The sequence below is a fragment of the Camelus bactrianus genome, chromosome 27 (assembly GCF_048773025.1).
Source record: "Camelus bactrianus isolate YW-2024 breed Bactrian camel chromosome 27, ASM4877302v1, whole genome shotgun sequence".
NCBI classification, from domain to species: domain Eukaryota; kingdom Metazoa; phylum Chordata; class Mammalia; order Artiodactyla; family Camelidae; genus Camelus; species Camelus bactrianus.
The window spans coordinates 34,318,164-34,340,187 of record NC_133565.1 but is presented as its reverse complement, the minus strand read 5'-3'; the positions used below and the strand labels follow the sequence as shown (position 1 = coordinate 34,340,187).

General features: G+C 37.0%; 1 protein-coding gene across 3 annotated transcripts in view; it reads left to right on the top strand.

Annotated features, from left to right (window-relative positions):
- Nucleotides 1-22,024, top strand: part of BBS4 (Bardet-Biedl syndrome 4) — a 38,171-nt gene that overhangs the window by 6,333 nt on the left and 9,814 nt on the right. The window contains exons 2-7 of one of the 3 annotated variants that reach the window (XM_010955298.3): nucleotides 1,530-1,581; nucleotides 12,401-12,480; nucleotides 14,114-14,177; nucleotides 15,388-15,499; nucleotides 16,446-16,518; nucleotides 20,508-20,561. In XM_010955298.3, coding sequence (XP_010953600.2) covers nucleotides 1,530-1,581; nucleotides 12,401-12,480; nucleotides 14,114-14,177; nucleotides 15,388-15,499; nucleotides 16,446-16,518; nucleotides 20,508-20,561 — 435 coding nt within the window. The remainder of the gene's footprint in view (nucleotides 1-1,529; nucleotides 1,582-12,400; nucleotides 12,481-14,113; nucleotides 14,178-15,387; nucleotides 15,500-16,445; nucleotides 16,519-20,507; nucleotides 20,562-22,024) is intronic. The other 2 variants (XM_010955300.3, XM_045516895.2) reach the window with 2 other exon arrangements.

Here is a 22,024-nt window from a genome sequence, read left to right as displayed (position 1 = left end):
TATATATTTAACTTAAAATTCAAACTTAAATCTGAATAATACGGGGATCATCCAGTGCTTTATTTCCCATTGCCTTCTGCCAATTCATGCCATTGTTTAGTTTTGTAGTTTTTGTTTTCTTAGTTCAACACCACACATTATACTTTTTATTTGCTTTATTCAATAAGTAGATGCTTATAATACTTCATATTTTACCAGTTCCTTTGCTTGTTGCACTCCTTCCTTCTGGGGTTATTTTCCTTTTCCCTAATGTGTGTCCTTTAAAAGTTTATTTAGTGAGTTTAAAAAACTCAAATTTTATTTGTCTGAGAGCCTTTTAAAATTTGCACTTGTTCTTGAGTTAGTTTTGATTGATGTAAGAGTTCAGATCAGGAGTTGGCAAACTTTTTTAAGAGGCCAATAATAAATATTTTGAGCTTCATGAGCCATATATTCTCTGTCACAAGTAACTCAACTATACGGTTACAGTGCGGAGGCAACCATAGACAATATGTAAATGTGAGTGTGACTGTTTTGATAAAATTTTGGTTGTTGAATTTTATATAATTTTCATGTTTTATAAAATATTAAAAATGTTAAACCGTTAAAAAAATATAAATCATTCTTTGCTTGTGGGCCATATAAAAATAGGCTGAATTTGACCTGTGAGCCATAGTATGCTGCTCTCGTGTCTAGATTAGCATTCATTTTACTTAGTACCCAACACTTGAGAATTTATAAAGTCTTAATATATTATCTCCCTTTTCTTTTTGTGGAGAAGTCAGTTGTCAGTGTAATTGTCCTCTCTTTGCAGGTAATCTGGTGATACGTTTTTTTCTTTGGTTGCATTTAAGAACTGTTACTGGTACAGGTTACTGTTTCTGGTACAGGTCCCTATGGTGTATCTAAGTGTGGATTTATTTTTATTTAACCTGGTAAGGGTTGATTGAGCATCCAGAATCTAAAGATTAGTGTCTCATTACTACTGGAAACTTTCAACTATTACTTTTGCTTATATCATGCCATATCATATATAACATGAAAGGTGGACATAAGAAAAATTAATTTGAAGAGTTTCTGTGAAGTTATAGTATAGAATAGTATCTATAATATTAAATAATATCCCTTTTAAATAACTCCTAGAATTGAGTTCCAGACAATTTCTGTGTAAATGACTCATAAGCTTCCTCTTATCAGAGTTATCACATTTTTGGTTTGGCTGCTAAGAAGTATAGCATTAGGTACAATGCTAATATGTGATATCTAAGAACTTAGGACATTTGTTGGTGCACATTTTATCATACGTTACAATTATACATAATAAATGCACATTATAAGTATATATTAAAAGTATGCATATACATGATTAATAGTTTGGACAGTAAAAGTATGACTTGACGTTTCTTACAAATATTCAAAATAATTCTTCGTACCTGCATGCAGTTAATAGATTACTTGCATGATTGGAGAGCTGTTGATTGTTATTTGAATGCTTCTTTAAGTTAGCAGGATTTAGGGTGGTGCTTTAACGTAGACTTCTTTCATTTCAGAGAACTCAGTTTCCTCCATCTGCTGAATCTCAAAAACCCCGGCTGAAAAAAGGTCTGTTTGTAATTTCATTGTATGTATATACCTGCACAGATTTCTCTGTCATTGATTCTTCTGTATGCACTAGAGCTTTAAAAAACGTGATTGTTGGGAAGATCAGTAGTCTACATGTTCTGCCATGGATAGCTTTTCTTTTACGGAGTTGTTAGACATTAGGGAATTGGTTTTACCTGTAGGTATATTTAAATGGGGTTTTGTTGTTATATAAATATGTACTAACTTTCTGCTTGTGGAAAAACCACTGTAAAGTTCCCATAATACATACCAGGCCTAAAGTAATCTCATGTATACATATGTTAAATAAGTGTGAGGTTTTATAAAAATTGAGTCTGGGAAGCCTAACTAGGTGAGGACCCATATTGTAAAGGACTGCATTTTAAAATCTGATACATACATACATATATATATATATTTTTTTTTTTTTGGTAGAGGAATAGGATTTCTTCATTTGTTAACCTCTAAAGTCTCAAGAGGGTTTCTATCAAGTTGTCGGTGACTATAATGGATATTCTTCCATGTCTAATGGACTGGGTGTCCTGGCTACTTGAAGGTCTTAGAAAATACCTGAAGTTTTTATTTAGCTAGCAAGAGAGACCATCTGTTTTATTATCTATTAATTTATTTATCATTTTCTAGATGAGGAAACCAAGGCCGAGTGGAAGGGGCATGACTTGCCCAGGGACTTGTGTGTGACTCTTGTTTGCATAGCTGAGTTATATTCACCAGGCCACACGCCCTTTTGCAACATGTGTTTTCCTGTTGTCTGCTGAGAGTTAGGAAATTGATTTTGTCAATAAAGTGTTTAGTTTATCTGGGGCATTTCTGATAACTCTTTGAAATTATAATGCAAGTTGTTGGAAAATATTAACTTTCAGGAATTTATTTTCAAAGAGTTTTTAGGAATACAGCTTTCATTGAAAGAGTGGCACATTAACAATTTAGGTTATTTGTGAAATTTGGATGAATTCTGCCAATGTCTAACATTATTGCTAATGTGTTAAACACCATTTGTGGACATGAGAGTCATTTTGCGGTGATACCTGTCACTTCATGTAGTTCACTAGGGCGATTTGGTTAATTAGGTGGTGAAGCTAGTGGGCACTGAGATCCTCTCTCCAGTATTCTTTACATCCTTCTTGGGAGTCAAACCCCGTGATTCGATTGACTCCCACTCCAGGAGAATTATAATTAGCGCACACCAATCGAGAATTGGCCCATGCCCAATTCAGACTAACAAGATACAAAGTTTATAGCTGTGGTGAAAAGGGACACATTTGACAGGTATGCTGTACAGTTTAACAGCGCTGTGGTGACCCTTACAGACCATGGTCTGTGATTCTTTCTACCTTTCCCACTGCAGAGCCACCACTTTGATTTCTGTTACTAAAGTTTAGTTTTTCCTGTTCTTGAACCCCCTCATACATGTGAGTACTTAGCAGGTTCCAGGACCAATGATAGGTATTTGGAATACACTGATACATAGGGCATGAATTCTGCCCTCAAGGAATTGGCAGTCTTCAGGGCAGAGAGAATATAAGCAAGTGATTAAACTGCAGTGTATGCTCCCTGGGTCCTTTCTTCTGAAGGTTAAATGTTTCCAGTTACTTCAGTTCTTTTCATATGAGATGTTTAGAACGCTTCTGCCATTATTGCTTTGGTTCTTTAGTGAAATTCGTTGGCCCTTTTGGAAGTATAGAGTTCAGGACTAAATAGAATATTCTAGGTGTGGTGTGAACAGAGCCAATGGAATGTCTGGAACATAAAATCTCTTTGTTTGAATCTTTTATTTCTGTTAGTCCAGCTCAAAGTTGCATTGCCTTTTGGGCAACCATTTTACACATTTCCAATACCACTCCATTGCACAGTGCCTGGGGTGTCATTCGTGTAGAATACAAAGACTGCAATATAATGATGCCTTTGAAGTTGTGCAGGGTAGTGGCACAGGCATGTAAAATATTTAGGGCTCTTGCTCTTATCCTGCCCTTAATTTCTGGCTTCTGATTTTATCTGTTGATATGGTGAATCTTGTTGATTGAATTTTGGAATGTTGTACCAACCCTGCATTCCTGGGATAAACCCCACGTTTATAAATTTTTTATATATATTGCTGGATTCCATTTGCATCTGTATTCATGAGGGATGTTGGTCTGTAATTTATTACTCTGCAATGCTTTTGTCTGTTTTTGGTATCAGGTATTATGCCAGCCTTAAAACAGGTTGGGAACTATTCCCTCTTTTTTTTTTTTTTTTTTGGAAAATTTTATATAGAGTCGGTGTTATTTCTTTCTTAAACATTTGCTAGAATATGACAAGCAATGTGGGCCTGGAGTTTTGTTGTTGGAAGGTTTTTAAGAACACACAGAATTTCTTGTCACTTCTAATTAACAAAATCATGCTCACATTGCCGGTTAAGGTAGATGACTAAGGAATACAATAAAAAGAACAGGCCACAACTCAGCTCCATCTGTCAGTCCCAGGAGAATCAGTCTTGACTGTATAGTTTGTCTTTAACATTGCATTTGCTTGGCTTCCAACGAGGTCTGATGGGTACCTTTAGCTATTTATGGTCTCAGTTGTTTCTAGACCCTTGGATGAGATAACATTTAATGTAAAGAGGTGTGAAAGTAAAATTCAGAGAGCACTAAAAACAAAACAAACTTGGTTTCTTTAATAGATATGGGACTATTTCAGGTCCCACAGCTTTGATAATGTTTCTCTTTCAAAGAAATTTGTCCATTTCATCTCAGTTATCAAATTTATTGACATAAAATTCATAATACTCCTTTACTTCCCTTTCAATGTCTGTAGGATGTGTAGTGATGTTCCCTCTGTTGTTCCTGAATTTGTAATTTATATCTTTTTTTCTTGGTCAGTCTAGCTAGAGGTTTATGCATTTTATTGATCTTTTCAAAGACTCAGCTTTTGATTTTACTTTTTTTCTCTATTGCTTTTCTGTTTCAATTTCATTGATTTCTGCTCTTATCTAATATTTTCTTGTGTTTAATTTGCCTTTCTTTTTGCATAATCTTAATTTAGAAATTTAGATCACTGATTTGAGATCTTTCTTCTTTTCTGTTATAAACATTTGGTACTTACATTCCCCTCTAAACACTGCTTAACTAGTTTGTATACATTTCAAATGTTATGTTTTAACTTTTATAGAGTTCTAAATATTTTAAAAGTTCCTTTGTGCTCCCTTTTGACCCATGCACTATTGAGAAAAGTATTAATTTCCATATATTTGGGGATTTTTCCAAATATTTTTCGTTACTGTTTTTAGTTTTATTTTATTATGGTTAACAGCTTTATATGGTTTGTTTTACGGCTGAGAATGTGTCCTGTGTTGGTGAATATTCCATGTGCCTGAAAAGAATGTTTGTGTATTCTGCTCCTGTTGGAGGGAGCATTCTATAAATGTCAGTTAGGTCAAGTTGGTTGATAGTGCTCTTATTCTGTGTACTTACTGATGCAGATTCTAATACCCTTACTGATATAGATAATGATGTTCTTAATGAGAGAAAAGTGTTGAAGTATGCAAATGTAATTATAAGTTTGTCTGTTTCTACTTTCAGTTATGTCAGTTTTTAGTCTGTATATTTTGAAGATCTGTTTTGGATGTATATACACTTAGGATTGTTTGACTTAATGAACTGACCTTTTTGTAATGTCCTCCTTCTGGCCCTGATAATATTCCTTGTTTGAAGTCTGCTTTGATAATAATATAGCTATTACAGTTTTATTTTAATTAGTGTTTGCATGATAATTAACATTTAGTTTACGTACACTAAAATTCACCATTTTTTAGTGTTAAGTTCTGTGAGTTTTGACAAATGAAAATAGTCATGTAACTACCACCAGCACAATCAAGATATAGACGAGCTTTATCACCCTCAAAAATTCACCTTGACTTTGTCGTAAACCACATTTTCTGCTCCAGTTGCTAGCAACCATTGATCTTTTTTTTTTTTCTTACAGTTTTGCCTCTCCTAGAACGTCATGTAATTGGACTCATTATGTAAACTTTTGAGTGGCTTTTTTCATGTAGCATAATGTTTTTGAGATTTATCCATGTTGTGTGTTTGAGTTTCTTTTTATTGATGAGGGGTGTTCAGTTTTGTGCATATACCAGTTTATTCATCCATTCACCAGTTGAAGGGCATTTAGTTGTTTTCTGTTTTTGGCTGTTCTAAAGCTGCTATAAACATTTTACCTAGAGGATCTAGTGTGAATGTGCTTTCAGTTCACTTGCGTAAATACCTTGGAATGGGATTGCTAGGTGGCATTGTGATTATATATTTTACTTTATTAGAAGTTGCAAAACTGTTTTCTTAAGTAGTTATATTGTTTTGTATTTCGATCTGTAAAGTATAAGTGTTCTGGTAACTTCACATCCATGTCAGCACTTGGTTATTTTCAGTTTTTTAAAAAAGTCACGGTAGTGGCTTTTAGTGGTATCTCATTGTTTTAATTTGCATTTTTCTAATGACTGTTGATGTTCAACATCTTTTCATGTGCTTATCTAGAATCTCTTTGTCTCTTTTGGAGACATATCTAAATAATTTGCTCATTTAAAAAAGTTGCAAAAAATTTCACTGCAAAAAAAATTGTGTTGTTTTCTTAATGTTAAGCTTTGAGAGTTTTTTATATATTCTGGAAACAAGATATGTTTATCTTTATCAGACAAGTGATTTGCACATACTTTCTCTCAGACAGACTCATCTTTTCACGCTTTTAACAGTGTCTTTTGAAGAACAGATATTTTAATTTTGAAGTCCAGTTTATCAGTTTTTTTCTTCTACGAATCATGCTTTTGGTGTAACATCTAAGAAATGTTTGCCTAACTCAGGATCACAAAGATATTATCCTGTGTCTTCTTCTAGAAGTTTTATGCTTCTATGTTTTGTCTATGATTCATTTTGAGTTAATTTTTGTATACAGTGCAGAGTATAGATTGAAGTTTTTTTACATGTGGGTATCCAGCGCTTTCAGCACCATTTATTGAAAAAACTATCTTTTCTTCATTGATTTGACTTTGTATTTTTGTTGAAAAGCAATCGACCATATAATTGTGGATTTATTTCTGCATTCTCTATTATCTCCCATTTACCTGTGTATTTGTCTATTTGCCGGTAGCCTCCTGATTACTGTAGCTTTAAGTAAGTCTTGAAATTAGACATTGTTAGCTCTCCAACTTTGTTCTTTTTAATAGTTGTTTTGGCTGCTCTTGTTTCTTTGCCTTCCATATAAGTTTTTGAATCAGCTTGTTAATTTTTAGAAAATCTCCTCTGAAAATTTGACAATTGCATTGAAGCTATAGATCAATTTGGGTAGAACTGATAATAATACTGAGTTTTAAAATTTATGACCTTGGTGTATCTCTCCATTGATTTAAGTGTTCTTTGATTTATTTCATTAGCATTTTGTAGTTTTGGCATAGTGATTTTGCACTTATTTCGTTAATTTTACACCCAAGTATTTCACGTTTATTGGTACTATGACACCTGTTAATTCTTATTCAATTCTCAATTGTTCGTTTTTAATATAGGAATATGACTGTGTATTGATCTTGTTTCCTGCAGTGTTGCTAAACTTGTGTGTTCTAGTAGCTTTTTCATAGATTCTTGGTGATGTAAGTGTGACTAGAAGTCATTTCTATTTTTCCATTTCTAATCTGTATACCTTTCACTTATCTCTTTCTTTCCAAACTGTACAGTCTAGGGCATTCAATATGTTATTGAATAGGTACAGTAAGAACTTTGTTAACAAGAAAACATTCTTTTTGTTACCATTAAGTATAATGCTAACTGTATGTTTTATATAAATATCCATTATTAGCTTGAGAAATTTCATCTGTTCATACTTTGGTAAGAACTTTTTACCATGAATGGGTGTGGAATTTTGTCAGTTGGTTTTCCTGCATGTATTGAGATGATCGTGTGGTTTTTCTTTTCCTTATTTTTTTTTTTTAACACTTCCTAACATTTATTTATTTTTCACTTTTTAAACAGCTTAATTGGGATATAATTTACATGGCATAAAATTCACCCATTGCAAGTGTATCATCTCTACCTCACTTTTTAACAGTTGAATTCCATCCTTTGTATGATAACTTATATTTAAACCCTCTCCTATTTTTTCCAATTTTTCATTTTTAAATTTATTTTTTGTCAAAGTAACATTGGTTTGTAACATTATATACATTTCATGTATGCAACATTGTATCTCTATTTCTGTATACACTACAGTGTACTCACCACCAAAAATTTAGTTTTCACCCCTCCCTTACCATACAATTGATCCTCTTTACCCTCTTCCCCCTTCCCTACCCCCTCTTCCCCCTTTCCTACCCCCTCTTCCTTCGTCTCTGGTAGCCACTGCTCTGTTCTCTGTTTCTATGTGTTTGTCTTTGTTTGGTTTGGTGTGTTCATTTATTTTGTTTTTGTTTTGTTTTTTATATTCTACATATGAGTGTGAAATCATACAGTATTTGTCTTTCTTTGCCTGACTTATTTCACTTAGCATAATTCCCTCAAGGTCCATCCTTGTCATAATGCAGGATTTAGTCTTTTTTTTATGGCTGAGTACACACACCTGTGCACCCCTAAAAACAATAAAATACAATTATTAGGCTTTGATTTGAAGTAGTAAAATAATTTAAAATAATCTAGGATATGTAGTAAAAAAAACCCGTAATTGATTTTTTTATGACTTTCCTTTCTTCCTCATCCCATTTTAAGCTCATGAGGAGCAAACAAGTTGGATAGGAATATTTTTTAAAAAAATTTTAAAAAGCAGTATTGAAAAAAAAAGCCATCTTCTAGCATGTGTCCTTGGGTGACTGCTAATTCAGTCCAGCCTCCTTCTTCATCATCATTTATGTTCATGAACAGAATTGATATTTCTACTGATCTTGGTCGTATTTGCCTTCAGATATATTCCTCACCCTTCCCTTCTCTGCTGAGCACTGTGAGCACCCTTATGGGTTTCATTCCCTTACAGGCTCCTGTGTCAGCAGTTTCTGGCTAAATTAGCCAGAAAGTGGGAGGAACTGGCAGGAGATTGAAGGGCAGGAGGAAGGAGAAGTCAGGGCTTTTCCTTCTCTCTTTGCTTGGGGAAGTTGAAGGAGTGGGGTGGGTTCTGGAAGCATCTCTTCTGTTGCTTCTGACAGTCAAGCCATCCTGTTTTCAGCTTCCTCCAGGTAACTTCAGCCTTGGATATCGGTAGTGACACATTTCCTTCTTCCCTTGACCTAGTGATTTTTTGCTCCCGTGCTAACCTCTGATTTGCTTCACTGTTCCCTGTTGAGTCTTTCATTTCTTCCCTCACCTGTTAACCACACTGAAGTGCCTTTGTTTTAAATCCTCAAGTGGTTTGTATGTTTCTCATTAGACCCTGACTGATGATATAGAGGTCAAATTGATAAAAATGTCTTCCATTTACATTCTTTTCAAGATTTGTTATATTTTTTGATGTCCCAAATAATATATTCAGGTGGAAAAGTGTTATAATTCCTAGTATCACATGACAAAATTAACATTTATTGAATGACCGTTTTCAGATCTTTCATAATTTTCCAGCAAAAATTATAGGGGAAAAATGGAGGCCCAGAGATGTTAAATGACTTACTCTGAGTCCCATCGAAGGCTGGTATTGAACCAGGATTGGAATTCTATGTATGAAAAGCCAGTGTGCTATATGTTATGTGTTTGCAAGTCCTGTAAGAGAGCCTGTACCAAAGAAGGATTCATTTATAATGTACTTACAAAAGCCGTAATCATTTTAGAAAATTTTTCAACGAAAAATTCTAAGCACAGTAATTTTCAGCTGAGCTTCTTTCCACATATCCAGGATGCTGTTCATTAGCATTAATTTGTTTATTGTAGAAGTTTGAGTTTGAGTTATTTCTATGAGAATTTAGCACTTAGGAAAAATTACAGGGAAGACATCCTTCTAATGTCATGTTTATTTGTTTATGGAATTGTTTAAGATATATCTGGTGTGTTCTTAGAGGGGAAGAGAGATGTCACAAAAGAGTTAGAATGCGGGCAGGAGAAGAGAAGGGCAAGGGAGTATTGTTGCCAGATTGCCAGCCTTACGCGCCCCTGCCTTGGTGATGGTGGAGGAGCATGTGGGAGCTGGCCATGTGAAGGAGGACTTGACAGTAGACAAGTGAAAGGTGTTAACTCGTCTTCATCGAAGATGTTGGCAGGGGCAGTGTGGGAGGGAGGCTTACCACCAGGCTGAAAGGCTTACCTTGTCCTTATGTCATCAGCTGGCCACCTGACCTCCATGGTGATATAAACTCTTAAAGTGTAGCATCGCAGATGACCACCTTGCTCTGCTGTAACATAGAGGAGGCTCTACTTTGCACTTATATGCCTATCTTAGAGAATCTTTCACATAGGTGATTCTCATACTACTTGTGAAAGTATGTAAGAACCAGTATCCCTGTTTATGAGCAATGATTTGGAATACAAGAAATTCAACTTATACATTTACAGGTAAAATTCTAACTGTAAATTCAGGATTCATAGTCTCTAGGGATTTCTGTGTTATCCAGAATTTCCTCATCTTTGAAAATGACTACTAATAATAAAAATAACAGCTAACACTTACTTAGGGCTTACTGTGTACCGGACAGTACTTGAACCTCTTTATATGTATTATCATTCAGTCCTTACAACTCTGTGAGGATATTTTATTCCCTGACCCTGCTGTTTAAAAGTGAGAAAAATATCGCTCATAAATATATAAGCTTATCAGCATCTATCCCCTTGGCTGGCACACTCTGACCAATCCCCCAACCCTGCCCTGAAAGCAGGGGATCAGTTTTGTTCACTTTCGCATCCCCAGTGCCCAGAACAGTGCCTGGCACGTGATAGGTTCTTGATGAATGTTTGTTGAACGAATGAATAAATGAATGAATGAGTCTCTGTTTTATAGTTGAGGAAACTAAATTTTCCAAAATTGCACAGTAATAGATAGTTACGGGGCACTGAAATGATTTCTAAAGTCTTTGATGAACCTAAAGTTCTTTTAGCTTTTGGACAAACTGCATCTCCCAGGAGTGCGACATGACCTTGGAGCGCTTGGATTTGGTGTTGCTTTCCCTTCTGATCCCTAGGATTCCATTTTGTGAGCCTCGGGGCCCTTGAGATACCTTCCAGATTGAACATTTTTTTCTCCTTTCTTCACCCAGGGAACACAAAAAATGACTTATCTTTTACTGTGAGATTTAATAATAGGCAGGACTCATTTGCATTTTATAAATTTTCTTTCAGGCTGTAGAAGCAGTGATACTTAGGGATATTGTAAACTGAAAGGATTCATTGTCTCCTTCCCTTTTACCCTCTCCCTTGAGAGGGTAGGTGACAGAGGCCGTATGATTGAGACGTGGTCCAAGATTACTCAGTAATCTTGTCCCAGAACTACTCATTATAGTGCATTTCTTTACCCACTTCACATGCACACACTGCTGTCCGTCTTTTAAGTTGGTGACTTGTGTGATCTTCAGTAGGAAATTTGATACTGTAAGTGGTTAGGCAGAACATAAGTGGCTGAGATCTGATGATTGGTAGGGGTTGGGGGAAATTAAGGAGGGAGACAAAAGTCATTGAAGGATCTCAGATAGGCTTTTGCTGACTAAAAGGGTGTTCCCACTCATAACGTGGGTGATTGGAAGATGAAGAGTCAGTTGCTTAGCGTTTTACCTTTTTCTTTCTTCTGGCATATAAAATCATAGCCATACTTCTGTCATAATTTCACCTCACCAATTTCATTGATACTCTGTATTCTTAGGAAGGAGTAGCAGCTTTAGCTCTTAATTTTTGTGTTCCAGCAACATTAATTAATTCTGGGTCTTTTTTTCCCCTTTTGTCTCATATTATGGACATAGAAGTCTTAAGTTTTCTTCAGATGTATCTCCTAAGGTTCTGGAACAGAATGATTACAAATCATTTCCTTCTCTTTCCTTGCTGTACCCTTTCTTTTGCATTTTTAAAAATCAGGGAACATCTCAGACATACATTAAAATACATGTACTTGCAGGCTAGAATTCATAAATAACACTTAGGCATGTATACTTCAGAGCTTTAAATATTTTTGAGAAGTAAAGCATTAAAGAGTTGAAGTCCTTTTTATTTCTTCTAATTCCATTTCTCCCTCTTCCTTGAGGTCACCGCTCTACTGAGGTTGGTGTGAATCTCCTCTTTTGTTTCCCATAGAAAAGTAATTTCTTAATTAAATTTTACTAGTATTTTAAACTTTTGAATTCAAGGGGATAGTGACTTTCGGTCATGCATCATTTTCAGTGACTCAGGTACTGTTTTCATCACTGACTTCTCATCCCGGGGCCGCGGTAGGATGTTTCACGTCTGACCTGTGGCTGAGACTGTTTATCTGTTTTGGTCCTCTGATCTATCAGATGTGATGCTAACTATGTTCTATATATTTTGTTAGTAACACACCTGAAATATCCTTTAGAATGTCATCTTATTCACCTTCTAAAACAAGGGGCGGAGAGAGGAGAGACAACAAATGATTCTATTTTTCTCTTCAAGCCAAATTATCAGTCAAGAAACTGATAACTATAGCCACAAAACTGAAAAGAAGCATATATTCAATATATTATTAGGACAAGTATCTCTATTTAATATTCTGTACTTTTTTGATATGCTGTATTCGTATGGTCAGCAGCATGAAGAATTTAACGTGCCATTGCAATATGCTTGTGGTTAGTTTGGACATGAGGACAATGCTCAGGGGAAAATCTAACATGACTTTGTTGTTTGTTTTGTCAAAATACGATTCCCAGCCCCAGAGTTTCCTATTTTGGAAAAGCAGAACTGGTTGATACATCTCCACTATATCCGGAAGGATTATGAAGCATGCAAGGTGAGAGACTGCGGTGATAGAAAAAATGAGAGGCAGGCTTTGTTTAGGCAGCTGACAGTGTCTGTCCCTCAGAGTTTGTGGCAGTTTGTGTCCCACTAATGATGTGTGAATTCTTGTTTCCCCACAGTTGGGCATCGGTTAGCTTTTGCTGTGGTAATGCTGCTTAAGAAACAAACTCAAAATGTCAGTGGCCTCCAACAACGGACATTTATTACTCTTGGGCCTTCAGATTGGCTGTAGGTTGGCTGGGTTTGACCACAGGCTGTGGGTCAAGTTCAAGTGTCTCATATCTTCATCTTCTCTTATTATATTTTTGTAATTTAATTTTTTAATTGAAGTATTGTTGATTTACGGTGTTGTATTAGTTTCTGGTATACAGCATAGTGATTCAGTTATACGTGTGTATATATATATGTATCTATATATACATACATACATATATATTCTTTTCATATACTTTTTATTATAGGTTATTATAAGATACTGAATGTAGTTCCCTGTGCTATACAGTAAGACCTTGTAGTTTGTGTATTTTATATATAGTAGTTTGTATCTGCTAATCCCAAACTCCTAATTTATCCCTCCCCTCCTTTCCCCCTTTGGTAACCATAAGTTTGTTTTCTATGTTTGTGAGTCTTGTTTCTGTTTTATAAGTAAGTTCATTTGTATCCTTTTTTAGATTCCACATAAAAGTGATATCATGATATTTGTCTTTCTCTTTCTGACTTACTTCACTAGTATAATAATCTCTAGGTCCATCCATGTTGCTGCAAATGGCATTATTTCACTCTTTTTTATGGCTGAGTAGTATTCCATCATATAAATACACACCACAGCTTCTTTGTCCAGTCATCTGTCCATGGACATTTAGGTTGCGTCCATGTCTTAGCTGTTGTAAATAATGCTGCGGTGAACATTGGGGTGCATGTAATCTTTTTGAATTAAGAGTTTTCTCTGTATACATGCCTAGGAGTGGGATTGCTGGATCATAGGGTAAGTCTATTTTTAGTTTTTTAAGTCATCTCCATACTGTTTTCTACAGTGGCTACACCAAATTACTTTCCCATCAACAGTGTAGGAGGGTTCCATTTTTTCCATCCCCTCTCTCCAACGTTTATCATTTGTGGACTTTTTAATGATGGCCTTTCTGACCAGTGTGAGGTGATAGCTCATTGTAGTTTTGATTTGCATTTCTCTAATAATGCACGATATTGAGCATCTTTTCATGTGCCTCTTGACTATCTTATGTCTCTGGAGAAATGCTTATTTAGGTCTTCTGCTCATTTTTTGATTAGATTGTTCTTTTGTTAGAGTTGTATGAGTTTTCTCTTACTAGTTTTGTAAAATAGCCCTGTTAAAAAATAAAAACCACTCTTAGCTTGAGAGCTCTCTAGAGAAATAGGCTTTGTGGGTCTGATTTGGCCTGTGGGCTGTTATTTGCTGACCTTTGTTATGGAGTAAGTAATCATAAGAAGAGAGTCGAAATTAAAAAATAATCTGAATGAAATACTTTATTAGTAATTGTTAGTATTGTAGATTTCTTATATATGTTCCTTGTCCATGTCTACCTTTTCTTAAATACATTTGAAGACACTTAACTACTTTTCAGAAGTGCTGTTTCTTCCTCTTTCAGGCTGTTATCAAGGAGCAGCTTCAGGAGACTCAGGGGTTATGTGAATATGCTATCTATGTCCAAGGTAAGACGTGTACTTCTCTTCTCGCTAGAGAAATGCACACTCTGCCTGGGCCCTGGAAAAAGCAAACTACTTGTGAAATACTTAAATTTAAGTACATGTTCCACAAAGGTTTTACTCAATATTACTGTTTTTGAAATTGGAACATAGGTCTTGTGCTGGATTTGGCCTCAAAAGTAACTAGTTCTGTCAAAAAAATTACTACTGTCCTTCACTGCTTTTGTAGTTTCTGGCTGTAGTTTCTGGATGTTAGGATCCCTCCCTCATGGAGCAGTTTCAGGTCCAGAAGAGGCTTTTGGAAGGGTTCCTTGTAGTCAAGCTAAAAGAGATGAGGAAAAAGCTTGAGGATTTTTTGTAAGATGAGTCAGGATGAAGGGAAGAAGCCTAGAGGTGTACAGGATAAAAAAGAGAATAAATGAAATTCATCAGAAACCAAATATAGGAACCTCTGACTGAAATTTTACTCTTAAGTGCCCAAAGTGGCATTCTTAGTTTTTCTAGGAACTTTCTTTTTGACGTTTTGGTGTAAATGAATAGTTTTGTTTACCACTCATTGCATTTGTGGTCTTCAGATTACTATGTAATTTTGTGACGTAATTGGTAAGATATTGACATATCTAGGACATCATGCAAAAAAAAAAAAGGCTTTTATTCCTGATATCACAATTTCCAGAATTACAGTGCCTCTTAATACTCAAGCGTGTAAATTCTTCTGAAAACTTAGGCCTAGGAAAAATGATTATAATTGGTTGCTATGCTGAAAAACAAGTCTGAAATATTACTATATTCTTTGCCAGAATCTCCTTGTTGGACTTGGGCTATTGATTGCACTTGCCCCATTTGGGTGTACTCTCTGTGGACCATCGGGTGGAAGTTGAATTACCATAGTAGAGCATCTGATAGGGAGCCATAGGAATGTTATTACAGTGAAGAGTTTGTGGGGTAATTTACAAGGCACCTGATTATCTGTGTGGTGGATGCTGGGAGTGGAAGTAGACGTAGGTTTGAGATACCTTATTGAAAAAGGTTTTGACTTATGAACAACTTAGCTACTTGTTTCAGTCCATCTAAAGTCACATCTGATTGTATTAAAGATACAGTTGTCCAAAGGACTTTGATATGAGTCCCAACTCCCTCTTCTCCAAATTTTCTGATGCCAGGCTCCTTTCTTCCTGGAATGTGATTTTATTTTCTGTTTTCTATTTCTTGGCAGCATTGATACTTCGCCTGGAAGGAAATATCCAAGAATCTCTGGACCTCTTTCAGACGTGCGCAGTTCTCAGCCCTCCGTGTGCTGACAACCTCAAGCAGGTGGCCAGATCTCTGTGAGTGCAGGCCGCCTGGAGGCCCGGGGCAGTGTAAAGTGCGTCCTCAGGCCGGGCTGGTACTTGGAGGGGGTGCTGCTTGAGAGGTGGCTCGGATCCCCTTTGAAGAGTGTGGGTTAATTTTGAAATTTGAAAAAATGAGATAGCTAGTGTAAAGGAACGGAGTATTTCGAGCGCCATGTTCTAATTTGATGGGGGAGCACTGATAGTATTTCTCATATAAATAGTGCCATCTTGTGCCTGATGTCACCCTAACTGTGTTGGCAACCCCTGGGATTTTTCTCATCTACTGTTCTAACACTAAGCATAATTTTAGCCACACAGTAGGTTTTGGGGAAATGTTTGCTGAGTGAATGCCCTGAAGGTTCCTGGATGCAGGCAGAGTCTCTCTAAGCTGTTAAGTACTAAGAGCTTTATTAGTCCAGGGTAGTAACGTGTTCCGTGGAGTTCCCATCCTCACTTTCTTACCTACATTGTCATTCACACCTGAACTGTCTTTGCACAGAGGCTGGGTTTTCCCCCATTGTCTCCAGAATTATGACCCAGTATCACGGAGAAAGCCTTAGACTCGGTCGAGAAGAGCATGTCCCTAATAGACGAGGATGATAAATTGTGGCAGTTCTTGTTTAACGCAGTATATAATTTGGCTCATTTTGTTTTTGGTCTACATTTGTAGTACATTGTGGAAAATAAATTACAGAAGACTTTCACTAAAATTGGTGTAGAATGGGACCAAGGCCTTGGAACAGCTACCAGTACAGTCCCTACTGAGAGAGCTTCTGCTCTTGGTGTACACCAGCCTCACTGGCCAAACCACGACCAGCTCATAGGGAGGAGGCTTCCAGAATTCTCTAGGGGGTGGAACATGAGTCAGATGTGGGACTGGTGGGGTTAGTCTTGTGAAAGATTTGTGTTAATAATTATGGAAAATGTATTTCTTTCCAAGATTTCTTCTGGGAAAACATAAAGCTGCCACTGAAGTATATAATGAAGCAGCTAAACTTAACCAGAAAGACTGGGTGAGTGGGAAACTTTGTTCCTTGTTATTAGTAACATGCTAATGGTTCCATTTATCATGTGGCTGTCCTTTGTTATTATTACTGAATTCTTACATACCAACAGTGTCTTTATTTTATCTGCACAGTTAATTGATGATTTGGCTAGGTATAAGATTAAAAAAACCATGTTTCCTCATAACTTAGCAGACATTGCTGCCTGGTTTTCTGGCAGTCAGTGTTGCTGATGAGCAGTCTGTTACCAGTCTGATGCTTGTTAATAACCCCACTTTCCTCTCTGGAGGAAATCTTTTTTGAGGATTTTTTTCTTTCGTCACTGGAGTTCTGAGATGTCAGTAATAGTTTTTTTTCCCCATTGTCTGTGAACACTCAGTGGGCTCTCTCACTTTGAATACCCTTGCCTTTGGGTCGGACATTTTCTTTGAGTAGTTCTTTGATTAGTTTTTGCTCTTTATTGTCTCTTTATATCAGTTAGGGATTGTGTATAACTGCAACAATAAGTCTGACTAAACACTGGCTTTACAAGTTAGGAGTTTGTATTTTTTCTTATGAAAAAAGAAGTCCAGATAAGTAGTTGTTGACTTTGACTTGGTGGTCCAAGAATGTCAAGGCTGAGGCTTTTTCTTCATGGTTACAAGATGGTTGCTGCAGCTCTAACATCACATCATCATTCTAGGTAGGGGTAAAGAGGAAACAACAAAGAAAAAAGATAACAATCTTTATCAAGAAAGTATAACTTTCCCAGAAATCCCTGACAGACTTCCACTTATGTCGTATCAACTACACCTTTTTTTAAGAAAGGTTGAGAAAATAGTTTTGAAGTTGGACACATTGTCACGCTAAACAAAATCAGGGTTCTGTTAGGAAGGTAAACGAAGAGAGTGGATGTTAGATACCTACCTAGCAGCGTTTGTCACACTGTTTTCTGCTCTGTCTTTTCTCTGCTCCAGTAGCCTCGCCATGTCTCTCTGAAGTTCTCTTCTAGTTTCCACAGTGATCTTCTTTTTTCTCTATTTTGGTTTTTCTTTTTCACAGCTGTTGGCTTTTTCAGATATCAGGTGATTCTTGGAAAGACATCTATGAATGAAGGATTAGACTGATTCGTATAAAGAGCTAGTCTGGGTTTTCCGGGCAGTTCATGGTACTGTTATTTTTGGAATGTGTTTAATTTGTCAGTTACTTTTCTACTTGTCTAAAGACTGAGATGTTTAGGTCTTTTTGCCATTGAGTATTTTTATAACCAAAGGCCACAGTGAAGCCACAGATAAAGGAAAATTTAGTTACTCTTTCATTCATTTAGTTGTTCTTTTGACAAATGAATGTCTGCTATGTGCCAGGCACTGGGCTGCAGATGCAGAGATGGAGTGGTGATTTATGGGACAGTCAGCTAAAATAGGAAATAAAGGAAGGAAGAAAAGCAAGTTTTGGGAGAGGGTGATGATAACAAATCAGTTAAATCCTATCTTTTAGGAGATTATGGACATGAGGGGAATTTTAGCTTCTGGTAGGATATCTAAATTGAGATGTGTCTGGTACCTCGCTGGATATAGAAGTCTGAAACTCCAAGTGTTCTGGGCTAGAAATACACATTTTGGAGTCAACAACATAAAGGTGACAAAACCATGAAATCGGATGAGATCACTCTGCAGTGAGCTGAGGGTGGAACCATGGGAAAAACAATTTTAAAGGGCTGAACGAGAGAGAAACTGAGCCCATAGAGAGAGACAGGGAGGAAGTGAGACAGGAGAGCTCAGGAACGTGACGGGGGAAGGGAGAGTGTTCATCCGTACAGTTGGTTGAAAGAGCTCGTTTGGTATTACCGGCTCAACGGGGGTAACCAGTCCCTTGGTGCCAGTAGAGGTGGCCATTCCCCAGACAGCCACTCTTGGCCCTCCACGCTTCATAAGTGCCTGTGGCCAGCAGAAAACCTGTAGCCCTACTTTCTTGCACTCCTCAGGGTATCCCACAGTCTGGCTCGACAGGGGAATAATAATTCCTTCTGCCATGATCTCATTTGCCTTTTAGAACAGCTCTGTTAAGTAGCGAGAGTTTCCCCATTGACAAGTGGGGAAACTGAGGCTTTGGGAGATGGAATGATTTGCTGAAGGGTGTACAGTGAGGTAGTGGCAAACCAGAGCCAGAATTTAGGCCTGGAGTCTAAGATTCCTTACTTTTGGCCTGTGATCTTTCTGCTGTACCAATTACCTTTGCAGGATGTCAGCTGCATCCTCTTACCCCATGAAAGACAAGATTTAACCCTGATTTGTTCCGATTTCCTTTTCAAATTTCAAACTTTCCTTGGTTGTCCGTTTAAGGCATGTTGCTGCTGCTTTCTCAGACGATGCCTGTGACAAGTGATTTCAGAAGGCTGGGGGTTAGTCAGCTTCTGGGACGTTTAAGGGCTGCATTTCTCCTGTCTCCAGCTCCATGTGTACGTTCTTCCAGGGAAATGAAGCAGAAGGTACACAAGTTTTAGAGGCAGGCCTGACCTCGTATCTCAGTGCTTTGCAATGTGGGGATGTTATTTGGATTATGATTTAAGAAAAATATTTTTGAAAGAAATTTGAACATGATTCAGTATCTGATATTAAGCAGTTACTAATTTTTTTCAGGTATGATAATGGTATTGTGTGTAGGTGAAAAAAAGATCCTTTAGGAACACATACTGAAATGTTTGTCAATAAAATGTTATGCTGTCTGGTGTTTGCTTTAAAAAGTAGTGGAATAGGTGAGGTATGGGTTGGACGGTTGTTGGGACAGGATGATGAGTATGTGGTGATTCTGTCTACATTTATGTACAGTTGATATTCTTCAAGATTTTGAACTAAAAAAAAACCCCAAACCCAGTGCTGACACTTTTTGTCTTAGGCAGACTACTTCTCTGAGCTTCAGTTTCCTTATCTCTAAAATCAGAATTGTTATACTAACCTGGCAGATTTGCTGGGGAAATGAAAGTAATACATACGAACATCTGGCGTAGAAGCAGTGAAGTAACTACTTTGTTGTTACTTCAGAAGACTCGGGGAGCGTTAAACCCATTGTTGTCTCTGAGCCCTTGAGGGTTCACTTTTCTTTGGAGAGGGAAACTTCTGCACCTCCCCCCTAATAACAAGATGGTCCTGTTTCCCAAGAGTGGTTTCCTCAAACTTGCATTCTTCTTTCTCTAAAGCTGCCTTAAATAAAGGGAGATGTAATACAGGGGAGTTCGAGAGATTCTGTAGAGCTCAAGGTCAGGAAATACAGAAACTGTCAGCAGCCAAGGTAGCTTCTCTGCATTTCTGCTTGATTTTTTTTTCTTTCTGTAGATCAGAGGTTTGCAAACTTTTTTTTTTTATGGTAAAGAGCCAGTTAATATTTTAAGCTTTGCAGCTTCATACAGTTTCTATTGCAACTACTTAACTCTGAAGTTTTAGTGCAGAAGAGCTGTAGATACATGACGAATGGTCGTGGCTGTGTTCCAGTATGACTTTATTTACAAAAAAGAGAGGATGGATTTGGCCCATGGGCCATAGTTTGCTGACCTGTGCTGTAGACTTCTGTAGATTAGCTCCAGTCACATTATGTGTGTTCCATCCTAGGGGCCTCCAGATGGAGGTGTCAGTCCCCAAGTTCACATCACCTAGTGAATTCCTAGGAAAAGGAATCTGATGTATGTATTTACATACATATTTCCTTAGGGTTGGAGGAGGGGCTCTGGGAGTATCTTCTGAGAAGAGGGCACAAAGGGTTTGTGCGGTGGGCAGCTTTTAGAGAAGACAATTATAGGAACGGGGTGGGTGTGCACCCCAAGGTGCTGCACAGAGTCAGGATCACCTGTTTATTCTGCTTTTCTCTTATAATCTGAGTCACATTCAAGTAAAACCAAAAACAAAACACACCATAGTGCAGGTTTTTAAAGTTTAAACTTTGCCGAGCAAGAATAATCTCTAGACGCTTGTGTTTCTAATAGTTACTGTGGAACTTACACTGGTGTCCCTTTCTTTTGCGTGCAGGAGATCTGCCATAACCTAGGAGTTTGCTACATTTATCTGAAACAGTTCAACAAGGTAATTTATAGAAATGTTGGTGTGGCTGAGCGGTTGGCTGGGGCTTTCCCTGAGGGTCCACTTGTTAGAGATGCCACTGCTCGTTTGGTGTTACTCCTACTGTTTGCAGAAGTATTTGGAAGTGAAAATGGAAAGTGCCATCTACATTTATCCCCATTTTTATTCTCACTTGTTATCCATTTTTTTTTCTGCTTTAAAAAAAAAAAAAGACAAATTCTAGAAGTACGATGAGGGAGTGGCGATCTAATTGCTTTTCTCCTCTCCTTATTTTCCATCCCCCAGTTTAATTTTCCAGAACAGAAACAAAATGTTCAAAAAGTGGACCCGTAGGTCTTAAAAGTGTTAATTACGACCATGTGAGGTAACTTCTGTTCCAGTGGCAACTGATTTTAGTTTTTAAGGTCATTGGAAATGAATTTTTAATCTTAAGTAGAACTGATTTCTGAGAGTTTGAGTTTTTAAGGTTATTTTCCATGTGAGATTTTCTATTTCATTGTGATAAGGCTGTAGTGCCGTGGCTGTTGTATCAGAAAAGCTGTGCGCTTACCCTGGTACTCAGATAAAGGGAGAAGATGTGCGTGTCTTAACTGAGGGACAGATTAGGTTAATGACTGTGGGGCTGGGTAGTTTCCTTCATAAAGCTCTCACATGGTGATGGTGAAGTTTCATTCTCCTTTCTCTAATGCTGACAGGACTGAGAATCTGAATTAGTTGGTACCCATTTGGTGGTGTTTAATTTGTATCAATCTGTAAAGTGACGCAATTTAATCAATTCCTCAGGGGTGTGGGAAAAAAATCTATATATCAGCAGTTGAGGTGTGAGAATAACTTTCTGTCCTGAGAGATATATAATAAATAATGCCTACACATATATACATATATATATATACATACATACATATACATATACATATATAAATAAAAATAAAATATACATATTTCATGGGTCCCATAGGTTTTCTGGTCACATTGAGATCTACAGTGTTATATCCTTGATTAGGAGCTTTTTTTTCTTCAGAGGGTATTTCAAGCAAGTATGTTTCTATTCATAGGATTATTCTGAGCCACGGGAGAGGTGGGATTGGTTTTTGGTGAGACCTGTACTGAGGAGGAGAATTATATTTAGATTTTACTGTAAACCTAGCAGGTTAAGCAAATACAATACCTGGCATTTATGTAACTCACTTGCTGAATCAGCGAAGGACTGAACAAAGCGCGCACACGCGCACACGCACACACACACACGAATAGTACTCAGCCATAAAAAAAGAGTGAAACACTGCCATGGATGGACTCAGAGATTATCATACTAAGTGAAGAAAGAAAGACAGATACCTAAAAAGTGATACAAATGAATTTATTTACAAACAGAAATAGACTCAGACATAGAAAACAAACTTACGGTTACCAAAGGGGAAAGGAAGGGAGGGATAAATTAGGAGTTTGGGATTAACATATACACA